The 19,946-nt window shown below is 42.9% G+C and overlaps 1 protein-coding gene across 3 annotated transcripts in view; it reads left to right on the plus strand.

Moving 5' to 3' along the window:
* The first annotated feature begins 216 nt into the window (after positions 1–216).
* Positions 217–19,946, plus strand: part of LOC133877432 (structural maintenance of chromosomes protein 3) — a 67,459-nt gene continuing 47,729 nt past the window's right edge. Inside the window, exons 1-6 of one of the 3 annotated variants that reach the window (XM_062315727.1) lie at positions 217–467; positions 1,310–1,350; positions 1,464–1,539; positions 2,423–2,461; positions 2,567–2,634; positions 2,743–2,814. In XM_062315727.1, coding sequence (XP_062171711.1) covers positions 1,336–1,350; positions 1,464–1,539; positions 2,423–2,461; positions 2,567–2,634; positions 2,743–2,814 — 270 coding nt within the window. In that variant the 5' untranslated portion in view covers positions 217–467; positions 1,310–1,335. The remainder of the gene's footprint in view (positions 468–1,309; positions 1,351–1,463; positions 1,540–2,422; positions 2,462–2,566; positions 2,635–2,742; positions 2,815–19,946) is intronic. The other 2 variants (XM_062315726.1, XM_062315728.1) reach the window with 2 other exon arrangements.

Genomic DNA, 19,946 nt, shown 5'->3' on the forward strand with positions numbered 1-19,946 from the left:
GTTGACCCGATTATAACCCGAACCCGATTACCTCAAACCCAAACCTTGTATTTTCATGTCGTTTCAAAAATTGCCAACCCTACTTTCACGTCGTTTGATCGGCCTTGGTGTGGAATAGCATAGCCCAAAACCCAAACACGACGACCGAAGCGCTTTCATCGCAAAGTTGCAATCCTGCGTACGATTCCCGATTGTTCAGCATATGCAATAACGTTTTCTAATTTGCCGCCTTTCACTTTTCTTAATTCGCCAGAATTTACCTCCAAGCCCACCTCAACTGAAGTACCGGCGCTAAAATTCACCGTGGGTGCACTCCGCCCTTAACCTACGCACCCCTCCCCTTTCTTTCAGAAACTTGCTCAAAACACTTCCCAACCTTAAAGTCTGTCCTCCGTTTCTCTACTGCGAGTCAATTTCTCTCTCGCTCTCTCTGCGGCGTACATGAGCTCGATCTTCAGCTTCATCTGGTAAGCCTTTTCTCACGGAATTCTCTTTTGCTACTGTAATTTTTAGCTTCAACTATGCAAAGCGAAATCTAGTAGAAACTTTGCAGCTGCTAAAACCCTAGAATCAACTCTGAGCTTTGTTTGCTCTCACTTCCGGTAGAAACTTCGCAGTTGCTGAAACCCTAGAATCCACTCTGAGCTTGTTTTGCTCTCACTTCCGCGCCTTTTCTTTTTCTTTTTTCTTAAATTCGAATTTTCGGAGACAGGCTTCGTTTTCAGCATAGTAGGCTAGGGTTGAATCCAATTACCAGCTCTTGCTCTGAATTCAGAGCCGTAACCGTTGCTGGTGTTCTAGCTTTGTGTGGTTGCACAATTTGCACTGTCGAACGGGTTTCTAGTTCGGAAGCAAAAATTGCCTAGTTTCGGTTTGTGTAGCATTTCGGAAGTATATCTGTGCTTTGGGGTCTATAATTGCTGGAATGCCTTGAGTTTTGTTTCTGAAAAGCACGAAAAGTATTTCGATATGCTCTCGAATAGTGACAGTCTTGGACATTGCTTGGTGGTATATTTTGGAAGTACTTCTCTGTCTTTAAAGGCAGTTGTGGTCAAATGGCATGTAAAGTGCGTGCAGAATAATAATTCTACGGTCCTTAAACTTGGACCTTGTTTGGTGAGCATTTAGGAAGTGATTTGATGTTTTTTAGTGCTGAAGTAGCAAGTGAAATACATCTGAAATGCTACTCAATTGTAGCATTCCCGTTAGATTGCTAAATTTATGGTTTATGAGACTTGGGAGATGCTTTTGAGTTATGTTATTAGTATTAGCAGCTACCTGATAGTTATGCTTTCACATTCTTGGACAGAAGTTGGATAATCTGGTAGTCTCAGCATGTACATAAAGCAGGTAATGTTGTCATTCTTATATGAAGTTTTGTCATCTCTTTTTTTTTTGCCACTTTCAGTTTATTTATTTAATTATTTATTAGATATTTTTGATATATGTGGTTTCAAATTTAGGTTGTAATTGAAGGGTTTAAGAGCTACAGAGAGCAAATCGCTACTGAGCCTTTCAGTCCGAAAATTAACTGTGTTGGTAATGTTGTTGTTCCTTCTTTATGATAATTTCCTATATTTGTTTAATATTGCTGTTGACGAATCCGTGAGAAAAGTTTTAAATTTCTGTGTTTCTAAGATTCATCTAGTTATTTATGATATGGAGAAATGTAATAATTAAGGTCTTTTAAAAGGGATTAGTATATGTATTAAGTTGCTAAATTGAACCACTTGCCATTTTTCTAACTGCTTAATATTTTCCATATAGATGCACAATGATTGTTACTTATGTATTATGTTTAAAATGTATACGTGGATTTCTTTTGTTGTTTAAGATCTTCTGGGTGCATCTTTAGTCTGGTTTCATTTTGAAGAACGTCCGTTATATTGTGAGATGTCTCGTATAAACAATTTAGTAAAGTTGCTCTGCAAAGGCTAAATTCAGGGTAACACTTGGTGTCTTTACAGAAAAATCAAACCTTTTATGTAGGACAGTTTCAAGTTCTTGCGAAAATTGATTATCTGGATAGTAGGTGGGTTTTCATGCCAAGCAAGGAGTCTTAGAAAGCATTTTAAAGCATAGAGTGATTATTCTGTCCTTCCTTTGAAATGTGCTTTTACTCATTTGTATTTCTTTTTCTAATATAACTAAATATATATCTAAAAGAGCCAATGCTCCAGCTTGAATGGTCTCATCCTTCCCTTGTAATAATAAGGTGGATGGTGAGGTCTTTGGGTTTAAAACTCACTGGGTATGCGTGTGACTTACCAATGAGAAAGAGAAAAAAATATCTATCTAAAAGAATGTGTATTACAATGTTTATGTGCTATTGGAATATTCATATATCTTCTGCTTCTTTTAAATGAGGTATTTTTATGATGTCCACAAATTTTTTAATCCATATGATCAATGTGCTCTGCAGTTGGTGCCAATGGATCTGGAAAAACAAACTTTTTCCATGGTAAGTGAGCATGACCTGTTTTTGGTTGCATTGTTTTATTTGTTAACTATGATTTTGTTGGGATGAAAATAACATTAAGTTTCCTATTTGGTGTATCTTTTGTAGCGATACGATTTGTATTAAGCGATCTCTTCCATAACCTGCGGAGTGAAGATAGGCATGCACTGCTCCATGTATGTTTCACCACATATTTGTTCATTTTCAAGTAATCATACTGAGTTGTGATTTTAATAACAATTATTTTACTTCTTAACAATATTATTTGTATTGTTATTGCACAGGAAGGTGCAGGGCACCAAGTTTTATCTGCGTTCGTGGAGATTGTGTTTGATAATTCTGACAATCGCATCCCGGTAATTCCTTGTAACATAACATTTTATTAGGGGGATGGGGTCAATGGTTAAACCTTTATGTTTGATCTAAATCTTAGGTAGCTTTTTTTTTTTTCTTTTCTTTTCGTAGTTTTGCTTGTGAATCAGAAGTTTACCCACTTGTATGCCATTTATTTGCAAAACCAGTTAGGAGATGATACCCTGGTGCATTTATTAGGTTAAGATGGTTAACCATGCTTGTCTACTACCCTTGCTGTGATGCATATTGATTGTAAGTTGGTTTGGTTATTTGAAATATCCTTTTTTTTTTTTAATGAATATTGGTTATTTGAAATAATACGAGAGGAAAGATGAAAATGCTTAATGTAAGTTCAGTGAGGAAATCATTTATAAGACTCCTATTCTTCGGTTGTGCCATATTCACATTAATTAGTGGAAAGTTGGGCCCTACCTATGTTGGCCTTGTGAGGCTTGAGTTCTATAGAACATGAGTGTTTTGATGGGTTGAAGCGAGTATATATAGTATCTAATAAAGCTGATATCTTTACTAGCTATTTAGTGCTCGGTTATGTAACAATATAGAGGATACTGTATAACATTTTTTTATGTCCCCATCATCTTTTTTGCTATTGATTGCATTCCTTTTATTTATTTATTTATTTTATTGTTTTATCTTGTCTTCCATTCATATGCTCTACATCTTTTACATGGAATCTTCTAGTTATACTAGCCTTTTTGATCACATGCCTTGCATGTGAGGTTTGAGCTTATACAATAAAACAAAGGAATATCAAGACAATTCATACTTATTTTAGTTCTGTATTCTATATTTGATGTACACTTCTTGAATAGATATGGTGTTGCTTTGTTGACTGAACTATTGACTTTTTTTTTTTTTTGATAAGTAATAATTCATAAAAAAGCGCAAAGGGGCGCAACCCTAGTACACAAGAAGTATACAAAAGAGACCCTAGTCAGAGGAAATAAACGAACATGAAAGTAAGAAATCAGCAAACGACATACGATCCGGGCTATACGCCGACACCCACAGATATAACATATGAAGCACATTTCTACAAATAGCCTCAACTGTAACCTCCACATCCTCAAAAAGCCTAGAATTTCTCTCACACCACAAACCCCACAAAACACATAAAGGAACCTGTTTCCAACTACGGATAGCAGAACCACGACCCAGCAAGGTGCCCCAACCACTCATTAAATCCAAAACACTACTAGGCATAACCCACTCCACCCCAAACAAGCTATAAAAGTAATTCCAAACAACCCGCGCCACGTCACAATGAAGAAGGATGTGATCAACGGATTCCCCATGCTTCTTACACATAACACACCATTCTACCACCACAATACCACGCCTACGTAAATTATCATGAGTTAAAATCTTTTCTAAAGCTGCTGTCCAAACAAAAAAGGCCACCCGCTTTGGAGCTTGAACACGCCATATTCCCTTCCAAGGGAAATAAGCCGCCTCGTGACCAACTAATGCTTTATAAAAAGTCTTCACTTCAAAATTCCTCTTCTTAGAAAGATTCCATACCACCCTATCAACCTTTCCATACCGAATCCGAATAGAGTATAATTGTTCATAGAAGGATATCTATCTCCACCTCCCAATCTTGAGCATAGCGCGTAAATGGAACATTCTAATGAGCCACACCTCCTACCACAGACAAATTATCCACCACCCAAGCATCCGGAAAACGAGCAATAGAGTACAAAACTGGATAGCAAAGCTTGAGCGGCCTGTTCCCACACCATAAATCATGCCAAAAGCGAATATGAGACCCCTCGCCCACCTCAAAACGCAAGTACTTGGCTAAATTATCCCACCCCCTTCGGATAAACTTCCAAACACTCACACCATAAGACCCCGTCGCCGGTAAAGAACTCCACCCTCCCCTCACACTCCCATACTTCACCTCAATCACTAATCTCCAAAAAGCATCATGTTCCTGCGAAAACCTCCATATCCACTTCCCCAGTAAGGCTTGATTAAACTTAATAATATTACGAACTCCCAATCCACCTACCTTGATTGGAGAACAAACCCGATTCCAATTGACTAAATGAAATTTAGTCTCATCCCCCAAACCACTCCATAGAAACTCTCTTTGAAGCCGCTCCAATTTCTTGGCTATACTTACAGGAATGGGAAACAAGGATAAAAAATAAGTAGGAATGCTGAACAGTGTACTATGAATCAACGTCATCCTGCCACCCTTGGATAGACAGATCTTTTTCCAACTAGCCAACCTTCGTTGTACCTTCTCAATAACCCCATTCCAGATAGAAAGAGATTTAAATGACTCCCCCAGCGGCAGACCTAAATATGTCATCGGCAAAGACCCAATTCTACAACTCAGAATATGAGCCAAAGACTCCCTATCATCCACCTCACCAATTGGGACCAATTCGGATTTGCCAAGATTAATCCTCAACCCTGACACCGCTTAGAAGCATAAGAAGGTACACCTCAAATTTCGAACATGTTCAGCCTGTACCCCACATAAAATTAATGTATCATCAGCAAACAACAAATGATTCACCACTAAAGTTTCATTCTCGCTGATACCCACTGAGAAACCAGACAACAAGCCTTGGAGCATAGCCTCCTTCAACATCCTACTTAGCGCTTCCATAACCACCACAAACAGCAAAGGAGAAAGAGGATCACCTTGTCTAATCCCCCTTGAGCTCTGGAAGAAACCTGTCGGCGCACCATTAACCAAAATGGAAAATTTTACAGAAGAAACACAAAATTTAATCCATTTCCTCCACCTCTCCCCAAACCCACACCTCTGAAGCATGTAGAGTAAAAAATCCCAGTTCACGTGATCATATGCTTTCTCCAAATCCAACTTGCATAATAACCCTGCCTCCCCCGACCGCAACTGGCTATCCAGGCATTCATTGGCAATAAGAACTGAGTCCAGGATTTTGCCGACCACCAATGAAGGCATTCTGAGAGCTCGAAATTAATTTCCCCAACACCGATTTGAGCCTGTTAGCAAGGACCTTAGAAATCATTTTGTAGGCCCCTCCCACCAAGTTGATAGGCCTAAAGTCCTTAATCTCCTCTGCATCTACCTTCTTAGGGATAAGGGAGACGAAAGTTGCATTTAAACTCCTCTCGAACTGGCAGCTATTATGAAACTCTGAGAAAACCGCCATAATATATTGTTTGAGAACAGCCCAACATTTCTGAAAGAAAGCCATAGAGAAACCATCTGGGCCCGGAGCTTTATCCCCGTTTATCTCCCGCACCACCTCCCATACATCTTGCTTCTCAAATACACGTTCCAACCAGAGGCACTCATCCGCATCAATGGAAGAGAAAGAAATCCCATCCACCCTAGGCCTCCACGAACTGTGCTCGGTGTACAAAATGTCATAATAATTGACAATGTGCTCCTTAATCTCCACCGGATCTATAGACATAGCCCCATTAATCCTTAGAGCTCCCACATGGTTGTACCTCCGATGCGAATTTGCCACCCTATGAAAAAATTTAGTGTTATTGTCCCCTTAAGCCACAAAGCCCGAGATTTTTGCCTCCAATTAATCTCCTCAAACAGGAGTGTTTTTTCCATTTCCATGATCATGTCAGACTTCCGTACCTGCTCTCCTCCATAAGCCCCCGAGACTCCCCTAAACCCTCAAACTCTTTAATACCCCAATAACTCCTTCTTCTTCTTCTCCACATCACCGAAAACCTCTTCATTCCACTTCTTCAAGTCTACCTTTAAAGTTTTCAACTTTTTCGCCAACACATAACTTGGCAAGCCTTGGAAATCATAAGACTCCCACCACTGTTGCACTTGTTCCACAAAACCATCGGACTTGAGCCACATATTCTCAAATTTAAAATGTCTTTTTTCTTCTCTATGTGTTCCTCGATCCAACAGCAAAGGGAAATGGTCCGATAAAAGTCTAGGTAATCGTCGTTGAGACACATCAGGGTAATATTCTTCCCACTCCGGAGAAAGCAAAAACCTATCAATTTTAGACCATACCCGACTATTGGACCAAGTAAACTGCCCTCCATGCATAAGAATATCTACCAAGCTCTGCTCATGAATGAACTCTGAGAAGTCTTCCATAGCTGCAGTAAAACCCCCTGCTCCCAATCGCTCACTCAGAAACCGCACCACATTGAAGTCTCCCCCAAAACACCACGGCCTATCCCACCAACTCATCAGACCAGCCATCTCATCCCACAACACCCTCCTCTCCCCATCATCATTAGGCCCATACACACCTCCAAACGCCCACGAAAAATTATCCTCAGCGTTACGAAAAGAAAGAGCTAAGGTATACCGTCCTACATATTCCTCCACCTTCTCCACCACCCTCCTATCCCACATAATCAAAATTCCACCTGACGCCCCACTAGCCCCTATATAACACCAATCCACGTGTTGGCATCCCCACAAACTGCGAACCACCGCTCTATTAATGACTTCCATTTTTGTCTCCATCAAATACACCACATCAACCTTCCAATCTCTAATGAGCCCTTTAATACGCAATCTTTTATCCAGCTCATTTAACCCCCTTACATTCCAACATAGTATTTTAGGCTTCATTAACACACGTCACGCCCCTTCCCTTCCCTCTCCTTCTATTAGATTGCTCCCCTTTCTTATCATAGTTAATGGAACAGTCCAGCTGCTTAATCTCCCTTTGACCTTTCACCCCTGAGGCTGTGGTGACCATGGCCCAAGAATCAGCCAAGGATTGGGTCCTCGTGGTTTCAATTTGTTCAAACATTGCCAACAACTAGACATCCGGTTGCTGTGCGGGGTTATTTCTTGAGCGTTAGGTGCTCGCGAAGGGGCGTCTACAGGTGGGTTGGCTCCTGTCCGTCGAAAATGTGATCGTCCTCTGGGTCAGCCGCTTGGGTTCCGGCTGTTTTTTGAGATGGAGATTAGTTTTACCGTGGAGTCGAAGACATTTGTCTTCTCGGTTCTGGATGGGGCGTCGACGATGAGGGTGGGGGAGAAGAGAAAAAGTTTCTCCGGCGTAATTTTCATCAGTCCCTCGTGCTCTGAGTGGTTGGCTTCGACGTTGGAGTCACTTGTGGGTGTTCCGGAAGATCAAGCTTTCATCAAATCTTTCAGGGAAGGTTCGAGAGTTCTGATCGCTCGGAGAGGGTGTAACCAAGCCGGCCGTTTCTTAGAAGCAGCTTCTTTCGGGATGGGTGGTCGGAAAGGGTTTATCCTGATTCCTGAGGGACGTGGAGGGTGGGGATGGATCAAATTCTCCGAAGAGCTGAGGAAGTCCGCTGCTCTTTTCTCTGCTTCTGTGGGCAGGGAGAATGGGTCCTTGCATGAACTGGTGGAGAATAAGGGGAAGGAAATTGAGGTTTGGCCGGGTTTGGTTCCCTTTTCGAAGGGGCCCTCCTTTGTGGAGGTGTTGAAGGCAGGCTCGGTCGATGTCGTGAAGAAGGGGCCTATCATGGGGGGTAATTCTTCCGGGAGTAAGGTCGTGCCAGTGGTTCACTGTGAGCCTAATTTTCTTCCGGCGGCGAGGGTGTTAGATGCAGATCTGAGGACGGCATTGGACTGTTCTACTTTGGAGCCGTTCGATCCTTTGGGTAAGGACCAGCATCGCCGTCCACTGGGTAAGTCTTATCGTCCACGTGCGAGTTTGAAATTTGAAATCTCTAAGTTGCGCACGTGGAGTAAGCGGGTCATAGGGTCCAACATGGCTTTGGGCCGGGCTGTTAACAAGCTACTGGGTCGTCTTGCAAGGAATGGACTGTGTCGGAAAGGTTTGCGCTTGGGATGCTTCATGCCGAAACCTAGTTCTTCACTGTCGTCGTTGCCGGAGACGACTTCGGTGGATTCTTCTGGGCTGTGCAATGTCGTTTCGTCGGAGATGGTGGTTCCCAGTGGGGACCTTTTGAGCGGAGACTGTTCTGAGCCGGCTACTGCGTTCGTCTTTCCACTGCCGAGTGCGGATTTGCCGTCGCCGGCGACCTCTGTTCCTCCGGCGTCGTCTGGGTCTTTGAGTGGTGAAAAACTCTCTGGTTTTCCTTCTCTCTCAGGAGCCACTGAGCTGGGGAAGAAGCTTCGATCTTCCTCCTCCCCCTTCTTGCTAAGCAGTCCTTTTAAGTATTACTACAGGAGGGCTAGGGAGATCAGGGCAAGGCAGAAAGTGGTATGGAATGATGGGTTGTTAGCTGATTCTTTGGTAGCCTCAAAGCTTTCCGCAGATCCTATTCCTTTTAAGGAAACGGGTGGAGAGTCTCGTGCGAAAAAGAAGATCCAGACCCCAGCTAATCAGGGGCTTTTTAAGAAGGGTTTCCTCAATTTACCCCCGATTGTTTCTGTCCCTCACGTTTTGCCGCGTGAGGTGAAGGACGTTGGGGCGATTGGTCTCTCCTCTCCTTTGAGTGGATGCATCTTTCCATGTTCCATTGAGGGAAATGGTATCTCTCAATCTCAGAGGTGGCCCATCGATTCTGATCATAACGGGGAGATTGTAGTTTGGGAGGAGGAGGAAGAAGATTATTGGGATGGCTTGCCCTTGGATTGGGCACTGGAAGGGGCTTTTGGGGAGGAGGCCTTGGCAATTAGGGATGCCATGGAAGAAGAGTTTCAGCGGGAGAAAATGATTGAGCGCCAAAAGTCTAAAGGAAAAAGGGAGCTTCTAAACCTACAAAGTTCCATTAATTATGGGGATGAGAAAAATCACTCTAGGAGGAGAAATGGAAAGGCACACTTGTAGTAGGTTTGTGTGCTGTGGTGGGTGGTGGGCTGCCTTGTTCTTTGTTGGGTTTGTTCTTGGGTGGGGTGTGGATTGTTTTGGTTCTTGTTGGTTTTTATGGGTTTTTGTGGGTTAACTTAGGTTTCTCCTTGTATACTGCCTGTGTACCTAGGGGCGCCTTACGATTTCATTAATAAAGTCTTCTTACTTATCAAAAAAAAAAAAAAAATTGCCAACAACTTATCTTCAAATTGGTCACATGACACTCCTACTAATTTGTAATATCCCTTCACCCTCTTCATTACCCATCTAGGAGACACATTCAAATTGGAATCCTTGTCCATCTCCATTGCCAGAGGTATAACCGAAATCGGGCCAATACCTTCCACATCATCGCCTCCTCCACCTTCCACAATTTCAGGCCTGAAACCGGACTGAATAACATCAGATGACATCTCCTTTAAGCCCTCTGGCTCTCTAGAAATACATGCATGAGAAGATTCCTCCCCCCCAAACCATCCAACTCCCTTCCTTCCTCCCGACTTAAGTTCAAGCCTCAGACTAGGCTCAAGCTGGAACACCGGGTCTGGAATAATCGGATAAACTTTATCCTTTTCCCCCTCAGGTTCTTCGATTACAACTCCACTGATCCCCAACTCTCCTATATTTTTTTCCACAACCACACGGCTCATTTCTTCCCCTATACCTTGGTTGAGAAGACCCGAAACTCCATTTTCTGCCACCGGTCCAGTAGACTTAACCCCCTCACAGCTAGGTTCCTCCATTTCGATCTCCTCCACAAAATCTTCCTCCTTCCTCTCCGCTACCCACTCAGACCCTGTTACAGTGCGTGAGTCCTGCCCAGTCGGAGAACTCAACCCTGCCACTTGCTCTTCAACAATCCCGACCTTCCCAATTGCCAGAACCTCCTTCTCTATCTGCAATGCAATCTCTCATGAAATTTTTTTTTTTTGATAAGTAATTTAAAATTCAATAAAAAGCGCAGAGGGGCGCAACCCTAATACACGGGAAGTATACAAGAGAGCCCCTAAACAGGAGGAACAACTAATAAATTAAGAAAGTCTACAAAAGTAGAAACACCTAGGTGGCAAAGATGGGGAGCTATCCATAGATATAGCGTGTTAAGAAGACGCTTCCTTAAAACTACCATTACAGTCTCGACATCTTCAAAAAGCCTCGCATTCCGCTCCCTCCAAATGCTCCACAAAACACAATGAGGAACTAAACGCCAAACATTTTTTGCTAGGCCATGCCCTCGAAACGCACCCCAAGTAGTCAACAAACCCATCACCGATTGTGGCATGACCCATTCAACTCCAAATAAAGAAAACATAAAACTCCAAAGCTCACGGGCGGTGTCGCAATGAAGTAACAGATGATCAATAGACTCCCCCTTCTTTTTACACATACAACACCACTCAATAACCACAATATTCCTCTTTCGTAGATTGTCATGAGTCAAAATTTTTCCTAAAGCTGCAGTCCATACAAAGAATGCCACCCTTGTCGGAGCCTTAGCACACCATATCTTCTTCCACGGGAATGATGGACCTTCTTTCCGACTAAGTGCTTCATAATATGACCTCACTTCAAAATAGCTCCTTGTAGAGAGGTTCCAAACTAACTTGTCACCCTCTCCTTGTCGAATCGGAGTGGAGTACAACCGCTCGAAGAAAGAGAGCACCATCTCCAACTCCCAGTCCTGTAATTGCCGCGTAAAGAGAACATTCCAATGAATATTGCCATTATGAACAGCCATATTATCTACCACCATAGCCGCTTTGTTCCTCACAAGACTATACAGAACTGGAAAACAAAGCTTCAAAGAAATCTCCCCGCACCACCGATCATGCCAGAAACTGATATATGATCCATCCCCTACCACAAACCGAACATAATTGCAAAACTTCTCCCACCCTTTCCTAATATATTTCCAAACCCCTACTCCATAGGAACCCGACACCTCAATAGAGCACCACAAGAAGAAATATATAATCAGAAAAAGTATTGTCCGATTTGATTCATGAAAAGGACATTTTAATGAAGTTGGGTTTGATATGGTAGCTAAACTTATTACATTTATTCTCCCGCGCCCTTTTTTCTTCAGAGTTGTATCTACTTAAATCATGTTCTGACTTAATAAATGAATAAATTTCATAAGCCTTTGATTTAGATGGTAAAAAAGTGATATGGGTTTTGAATATTCAAGAAACTGGGTACTAGATTAACGATTTAGGATTTTACTTGCCTACCATGTCAATTGTTTGATTGTTTTTGTTGTCTAGTACAATTTTTGTGTTCTGTTAATGAATATTCATGTATTGTACCCAACTTGTGGATCCTTACCTTTGTGTATCATGTTTTGAACATTAGATGAGTCCGATACCTTGATATATATTATATCCACACTTGATACATGTACTTGAGTCCATGTCACACACTAGACCAGAGCACACCTGAAGGCCTCTCAATTGATGATATGAATGACAAGGTTATCTTGGGTAAGGGTTGTCTTTCCGTTTAATAGAAACTTATTCAATAAAAAACACAATCACATAAAATAAATGTTGACTAAGTCTTTTCTTCCCTTCCCCCCCACTCCCCTCCCTTGTTGGCGCTTGTAGGCACGTGCCGACACCTTCTTATATTGTCTTCCTTCTGTTTTCCTCTCTGGGGTTGGATGATTGTCGTATTCGGAGGAGATTGTGGACCATGGGCTATGTGAGTTGGTTTTGTGTTGAGGCTATAGCTTTTGAGCTTTTGGTGGATGAAGGGGGATCATTTCTTCGGTTGGTTGAGAGAAGTCGATGGCTAGTCCATGTGGTGCTGTTGGGTAAATGGAGTGCTTTTAGTCTTAAAAACACGGTGGAGTCTTTCTGTCTTTGGTTGGTAAGCCAGAGGTACTAGAGTTCATCAATTTGTGTAGGTATGGGAATAAGACTTTTATTGTTTAGAGAGGGGCTAATAGATCAATCTGGTATCTGGTGTCGGCAGAGTATGTAGTGGGAGGCCAGAGAGGTGTCATCATAATTCCAAAGAGGCGTGAAGGGCGGGGATGGAAAATCTTTCCCGTTGAGACAAGAAAGGTGGTGAGTTTCTAGGGATCCTCTTTTAGGGTCTATGGGCAAGGAGTTTTGAGACGTTATTTCAGTGACTCATCGAAGATGAGGCGGCAGGCTATGATCCGGGGTCCATGGGCAAGTAGTTGGTGTTAGGGGTTGGCAGGAAATCTCTCTTGGAGGTGGTGGGAAAGACCGGGCAGTTGGAAGGGCACTCCTCAGCGTCGGTGAAGGCGGTGAGAGTTCCTCAACCCTTCGAACCGCTGGGTAAGGCAAGGTTTGAGCCCCTTGCGAGGACCGCTATTGCTAATTTGTTGGGTCAGAGGAGCTCTGCTCGAGGTGCGGCTACTTCCTCTTTTAGTGCTGAAGTAGGTGATGAGGAGGAAAGGAGTGCTGGGGTGGTTAATTGTGGTACGCTTCGTTTGTGGAGATGGCAGTTGGAAAAATTCAAAGACAAGGTGGACTAGGCTTTGAGGCACGTTGATGAGGGTCTGAATGTATTTGGGCTAGAGATTTCTAAGGCCCCTTCTAAGTTTAAAAGCCTAGGCCGTTAAGTAGATTTTTTTCAAGCCCTTTCAAAGCACGAAACGTGCGTTTCATAAGCCCATAGAGGATGTTGAAGAAATGGGCTAGGGAGGGCCTTGAGTCGGGTTATGAATTAAGTTTGGTTTCGGGTTTGGAGAGATCCTATTCTGATAAGTTAAGCAGAGCAATGGGGGCCTCGTCGGTGGTTGTCAACTCAAAGCTGACTGTAGAGCGAGGCCTGCAGATTCCTCCGATAGTCTTGGCGGTGGTAGGAACCCATCAGCCAGCATGTGGCTCTTCGGTGGACAAACCGTCGGTAGTTGCTGCTGAGCTGGTTCTAAGAGAAAACGTCACAGAATCCTTTGACGACTAGAACTCTTCGGTCCAGGTTGGTCACTCCAGACTTCCCTGGGAGGTGATTGATTTGGTACCTGTTTTTCTGGGCTTTTAGTGGGGAACCCTTGTGTAGCTATAGGTCTAGAGGCGGGGTAGATTCTGAAGTGAAGGAGTCCTTTAGGTTTTTCATAGATTTTCCTTTTGAAGAGGCTTTCTCTTCCAAGTCAAGTGATATGCTGGCTAACCCAGAATGGGCTGTTGTGCCAAGGGGGGTTTCTCTTTTCCCTTGGAGGCGATGTAGGTGGTTGTGCTGGGAACAATAAGGATAAAGATATTGAGTTTTCTGAGTTGGATTGGGCTGGTGCGGGGGGAGTGGGTAGGTGTGACGCCATTGTTACCCGGCCTTGTATGGAGCTGGATATGTTCTCGGAGGTGGAGCCCACCCCGTTGAACTTCTGTCTAGCAGTAAAGAATAAGAAAAAAGCTGGGATGTTGCCTTTAGCCTGGTTTTTCCAGATAGTAAGGAGATCAACCATTTTGTGAGGCTTTCGTGTGATGGATTTGAAGAGGAGCTCCTAGCCTTGTTCGCGGCCATTGAAGCGAGCAATTTTGAGCAAGGATCGGGCTCTTGTTCGAACCTAGGTGAGAAAGATATTAGAGAACTAAGAATGTTATCTTGTTCCATTAATTATGATGCGAATAGTGATAGTGTGTGGCGTGATAGGAATAAGGGGAGGGTTGCAAGTGGTTTTTTCATGAAGCCTAAGTTGCTTTCTTGGAATGTGAGAGGGTTGAATGAGGGTGACAAGCGTTTGAGAGTCAGAAATCTCCTTAGGTAGTGGAGGGTCGACATTATCGTTTATAGGAAACTAAACTTGAGCTCATTTCTAGCGCGAAACTTGTGGGGATGTCAACATGTGGATTGGTGTTGCTCCACTTCAAGAAGGGCATCCGGTGGAGTTTTGCTTATGTGGGATAGGTGGGTTGTGGAGAAGATTGAGGAGTGTGTGGGGAAGTTTATTGTTGCCTGTTCATTTAGAGATGTAGAAGATGGCTTTACTTGGGCTTTTGTTGGGGTTTATGGGCCTAATTCTGACACCGTTAGGTCTCTTTGGGAGGAGTTGGCTGGCCTAATTAGTTGGTGGGTTATGCCGTGGTGCATTGGAGGTGATTTCAATGTCACCCGCTTTCCTAGTGAAGGATTGTGGGAAGCTTGTTATTGTCACTTTGATTTTATTTATGAGTAGGGCCTCATAGATCTTCCCCTTGTAGCGGGTCTTTTACATGGTCTAATAATTGGGAATTCCCGTCTTGGTCAAGAATTGATAGATTTCTTGTTTCTTTTGGAATGAGATGCTAAGTATCCTAATATTTTCCAGAAGAGGTTACATAAGACTGTGCTCATACCATTTCCTTATTCTCCTTGATTGTGGTTGTAGTCGGGGGGGGGGGGGGGGGGGGGGTGTGTGGCAAAAGGCATTTCAAGTTTGAGAATATGTGGTTTAAGGCTGATGGTTTTGAAGACAGGGTGAGGCAATGGTGGTCGTCTTATTGCTTTCAAGGCTCTCCTTGCTTCATCTTGGCTCAAAAGCTTAAGGCGTTGAAGGCTAATTTAAAAAGCTGGGACGAACAAGTGTTTGGTAATTTGAAGTCCCACAAAAAGCTCTTTTGGAAGAGTTGTGTGCTCTTGATAGGTTGGAAGAAGATAAAGCGTTGGTTGCTGAAGGGAAGTTGTGGAAAAGCTTGGTTATTAGTGAGTTGGAGAAAGCTACTTTATTGGAGATTAGTTGGAGAGAAAAGTCTAGGGTTCTTTGGCTAGAAGAGGGTTATAAATGCACTAAGTTTTTTCACCGGGTAGCCAAACTTGAATAGGAGGTTCAACTCCATTGAGTCGCTGTTTCTGACCAACCTGTTATGAGGATCGTAATATTCAGTACTATGAGAGTCTATTTTCAGAACTATTTTGCTGGCGACCCAAGCTGGATGGCCTTGCTTTCGGCTTTACAGATGTGGAGGAGGCCTCTTGGTTAGAGCATTAGTGTGAGGAGAGGGAGGTTTTAAAGGTGGTGAAAGGTATGAATAGCGATAAGGCTCTGGGTCCTGATGGTTTGTGTGTGGCTTTCTCCCAAGCTTGTTGGGATGTGATCAAGACAGACATTATAGGGGTGTTGCATGACTTTCATGCTTGTAGTGAAAGAAGCCTTAATGCCATGGTCATTGCTCTCATCCCGAAGAAATTTGGGGCAGTTGATCTTAAGGACTTTTGGCTTGTTAGTCTTGTGAGCGGAGTTGATAAGATCATTGCCAATTGGTTGAGAAGAGTAGTGGAGAAGATTATTTCGAAGTCCCAGAATGCCTTTGTTAAAAGTAGGCAAATCCTTGATTCAGTGTTTATAGCAATTGAATGTCTAGATGGTAAGATTAGATGTGGTGAACCAGGGGTGCTTTGCAAGCTAGATATTGAAAAAGTCTATGATCATGTCAATTGGAAATTCTTACTTTATTTGTTGAGAAGGTGCGGATTCAAGGAGAAATGATGCTCTCGGATAGCACATTGGATCTCTTTGGTGCGCTTTTCTGTTATGGTGAGTGGCAATTTGTCCGGTTTCTTCAGTAGCTCCTGTGAGTTGAGATAGGGAGACCCTTTGTCTCATTTTTCTATTCATTGTTGTCATGGAGGCTTCCAATAAAATTCTTATCGCAACTGTTGATGGGGGGGGGGGGGGGGGGGGTCTTCTGTTAGGCTTCTCTGTGGGGTATAGGCACTCTACTGTGGTTAGTATATCACACTTGTTGTTCGCGGGTGACACCTTGGTTTTTTGTGGGGCCAATCATGATCACCTTCGTTATCTGCGTGCTTTATTCTTATGTTTTGAAGCTGTCTCCGGTTTGAAAAGGTTATACCTGGCTAAGTCATAATTGGTTCATGTGGGTAATGTGGATAACGTAGATGGGCTTGTTGGCATTTTGGGTTGTGTGGGGTTTCCTCTTTGCCTTCGAAGTATCTTAGTCGTTTGCTGGGGTCCTCTTACATGGCCAAGTCTATTTGGGATGGTGTAGTAGAAAAGATTGAGCGCCGGTTGGCTAGTTGGAAAATGACGTTTTTGTCTAATGGTGGAAGGGTTATCCTTATAAAGGATACCCTTTCCAATTTATTTTTCGTACTTCGTGTCTCTTTTTCCCTTTCTTGTTGATGTGGCAAATCGCATAGAGAAACTCCATGGAGATTTCTTATGGGATGGGATAGGTGAAGAGTTCAAATATCATATGGTTAGTTGGTCCAAGGTTTGCTATCCAATTTTTGAGGGAGGGTTGGGGGTTGGAAACTTGAGGATGTTCTGATGCGGAATACATTGGACCTTTAGTTTTATTTAAAGTATTAGTTTTATTTTATTTAAACTATTTTATTTAATTGTGGGCTTGATCCAAAGTTTAAGTTATTTGTAGTTTAATAATGGGCTTGGCCCAAAGTTAGTCATATTAGTTTAATTTATGTCTAATCCAATAATGGGCTTGGCCCTTAGTCACATTTGGGTTAGGGTTTAGTCTATGAGTCTATTTAAGCATAATATTCTATTGTAATAGACAGTTTTTGAAGAATAATGATTATTTGAGCGTGCGTCGCTATTGTTTCCTCTCTATTCTCTCTATCTTTTGGTTTTCTTCTTTTTCTCCCTTTTCTTAATTTCTGCTTCTTCCTCTTGATTGCTTTCTTTTTCCTATGTTTACTGGTGCTACATCAAATTTGGTATTAGAGCCAGGTTTTGATTGTTTCTTACAACAATCACGATCCACGTTCAATTTCGTCCCCTGTTTCAACTTTACTCCCGAAATACCCAAACACCCAACAGCCTGCCAGAACTTGCACCACTTCTCATCTCCTCGTCAACCATTGAATCCATCTCATCCAACAGCCTCATCAAAACTCCACCCAAACATAGACCCACACCCCATGAAGACCCAATCCTTACCTTTGAATTTGCACAAATTTGTTGTCTTCTGCCTCACCCAGTAACAATCCAAACATGAATTATTGGCACTATGAAGATCTTGATCGTAGTCGATCTCCCGGGTATTCTCAATACGGGGGCAAAGATGTGTCAGATTTTGATGGCGGAAGGGATCCATATGCGTTCCAAGATTGGCTCGATGCATTGGAAGACTATCTTGAATGGATTGGTGCCCCTCCAAATCGAAAGGTGCGTTTCGTAAAGATGATGCTCAAGGATGAAGCACGTATTTGGTGGCGCAATGTTGAAGAATACCATCACCGCCTTTGTCTTCCTCCTATCTCCGATTGGGGAGTGATGAAAATTAAATTGCAAGAGAAGTATGGGGCTAAACATTATTTTCAGGACCCCCAACCGCCTACCAGAAAACAGCCTACCCAAATCCACAAACCCTCACCACCGCTATGCGACAACGTCCCACCCAAAAGGCCCATATTTTCACAATCCAAACGCTTCCATGGCTGAGTCACAATTTGAACGACTGTAGCAATAGATTTCCATCCTGGAGGAAATGAACTCCCAGATGGTAGCATTCCTCAACGAATGTTATGCGCGGCGTGAAACCCATCCCCATACGACCCTTCCACAGCCACTGCCATCGCTCAAAACCACAACCTTACCCACTCAAAAGAAAACCCAACCCACCGTAGCAGAATTCCAAACACAACCACAAAGCCCCAATCTTTTAGCAAACCTGAAACTGTCAAGGCCAAAAATCCTACAAACCGTGACCACTCCAGCACCATTCACCCACACCCAATCAACAACCTCTGTTGTTCACAAACTAGAAGAAACCGAAGCAAATACCCAAACCCAAAAAGACGCTCCATCAGAAAATTCCAGGCAACCACCAATGATAACCACACCACAAAACCCCACCACAAAACCCCACCACCATGCAAAAGCAAACCCAAATACTTAGGCCCACCGTCTCACAACCCGACCCGTCGCCGTGACCACTACAGAGCCGACCCAGCACCCCTGCCCTGTGTCGCTGTCATCAGCCCACCACTAGATGGCTGTGACACCGGCCACAGAACCATCACACCGAGCCTGCACTCTGTCTCCACCAGCCCAAAGCTATCATCCCCAGCTGCAGATCTACACCTCTACTGCAATGTTGCGCAAAATCCGGATGAAGTTCATAGAAGCTCCCATGTCGTTTGGTTTACAGGGAAAGGAAAAGGTCGGATGTTTTTATTTTTGGTTCCAAAGCCAAAGACAAGAGGACTAGCACTGGCGAGAGAAGAGAAAAGGACCGAATTTCTTTATCGTTGGTTCAGGAAAAGGAAGAAAAAAAGACTGAAGGAGAAAAGGAGGTCGTTCCCCTGGTCAAAAGTTGGTCAAAAAAAAAAAAGGGCCAAAGTATTTATTTTATATTGTTTGATTGTATTCTCAAAGTTGCAGGTTTCACATTCACAACAGCAAGAACAAAAGACAAAATTCCTATTGGGCCTCTTTCAACCATGTTTATTTTTTTCAGCCTATATTCAACAGCAAGTTCAAGAATAAAAGGGAAAGCCCGTTCGTGAGTTGATAGATTGGGCCTGGGCCGAAGCATCGTCGTCTAAACTCGAGGACGAGTTTTTCGACGAAGGGGAGAATGATGCGGAATACATTGGACCTTTAGTTTTATTTAAAGTATTAGTTTTATTTTATTTAATTATGGGCTTGATCCAAAGTTTAAGTTATTTGTAGTTTAATAATGGGCTTGGCCCAAAGTTAGTCATATTAGTTTAATTTATGTGTAATCCAATAATGGGCTTGGCCTTTAGTCACATTAGGGTTAGGGTTAGGGTTAGGGTTAGGGTTTAGTCTATGAGTCTATTTAAGCATAATATTCTATTGTAATAGACAGTTTTTGAAGAATAATGATTATTTGAGCGTGCGTCGCTATTGTTTCCTCTCTATTCTCTCTATCTTTTGGTTTTCTTCTTTTTCTCCCTTTTCTTAATTTTTGCTTCTTCCTTTGGATTGCTTTCTTTTTCCTTTGTTTACTGGTGCTACATCATGTTCAATCATGCTCTTTTAGGGAAATGGTTATGGCGTTATGTTTATGAGAGAGAGGCATTGTTGTGGATTCTAAATTTGGCAATTCTTGGGGTGGGTGGTGTTCTATTGATCCCTTTGGGCCATATGGGGTGGGTCTATGGAAAAATAGTAGGAGGTGGTGGAAGATGATTTTTAGTTATATTAGATTTGAGTTGAGAGATGGTTCCAAGATTAGACTCTGGGATGATGTGTGGCGTAGGGAGATGGCCCTTAAGGAAGCTTTCCTGGAGTAATGTAGCATTGCTTGTGTGAGGGATGGTTCTATTGCAGTTCATTTGGATCTTTCTAGTGGTTCCCTTCAGTGAATGTAAGATTTATTAGAGCAGCTCATGATTGGGAGGTGGATGTCTTGGCTTTTTTCTTCAATTTGTTGTATTCCTATAAAGTGAGACAAGAAGGGGAAGACAAGCTTAGG

Source organism: Alnus glutinosa, chromosome 9 (genome assembly GCF_958979055.1).
Source record: "Alnus glutinosa chromosome 9, dhAlnGlut1.1, whole genome shotgun sequence".
Lineage (NCBI taxonomy): Eukaryota > Viridiplantae > Streptophyta > Magnoliopsida > Fagales > Betulaceae > Alnus > Alnus glutinosa.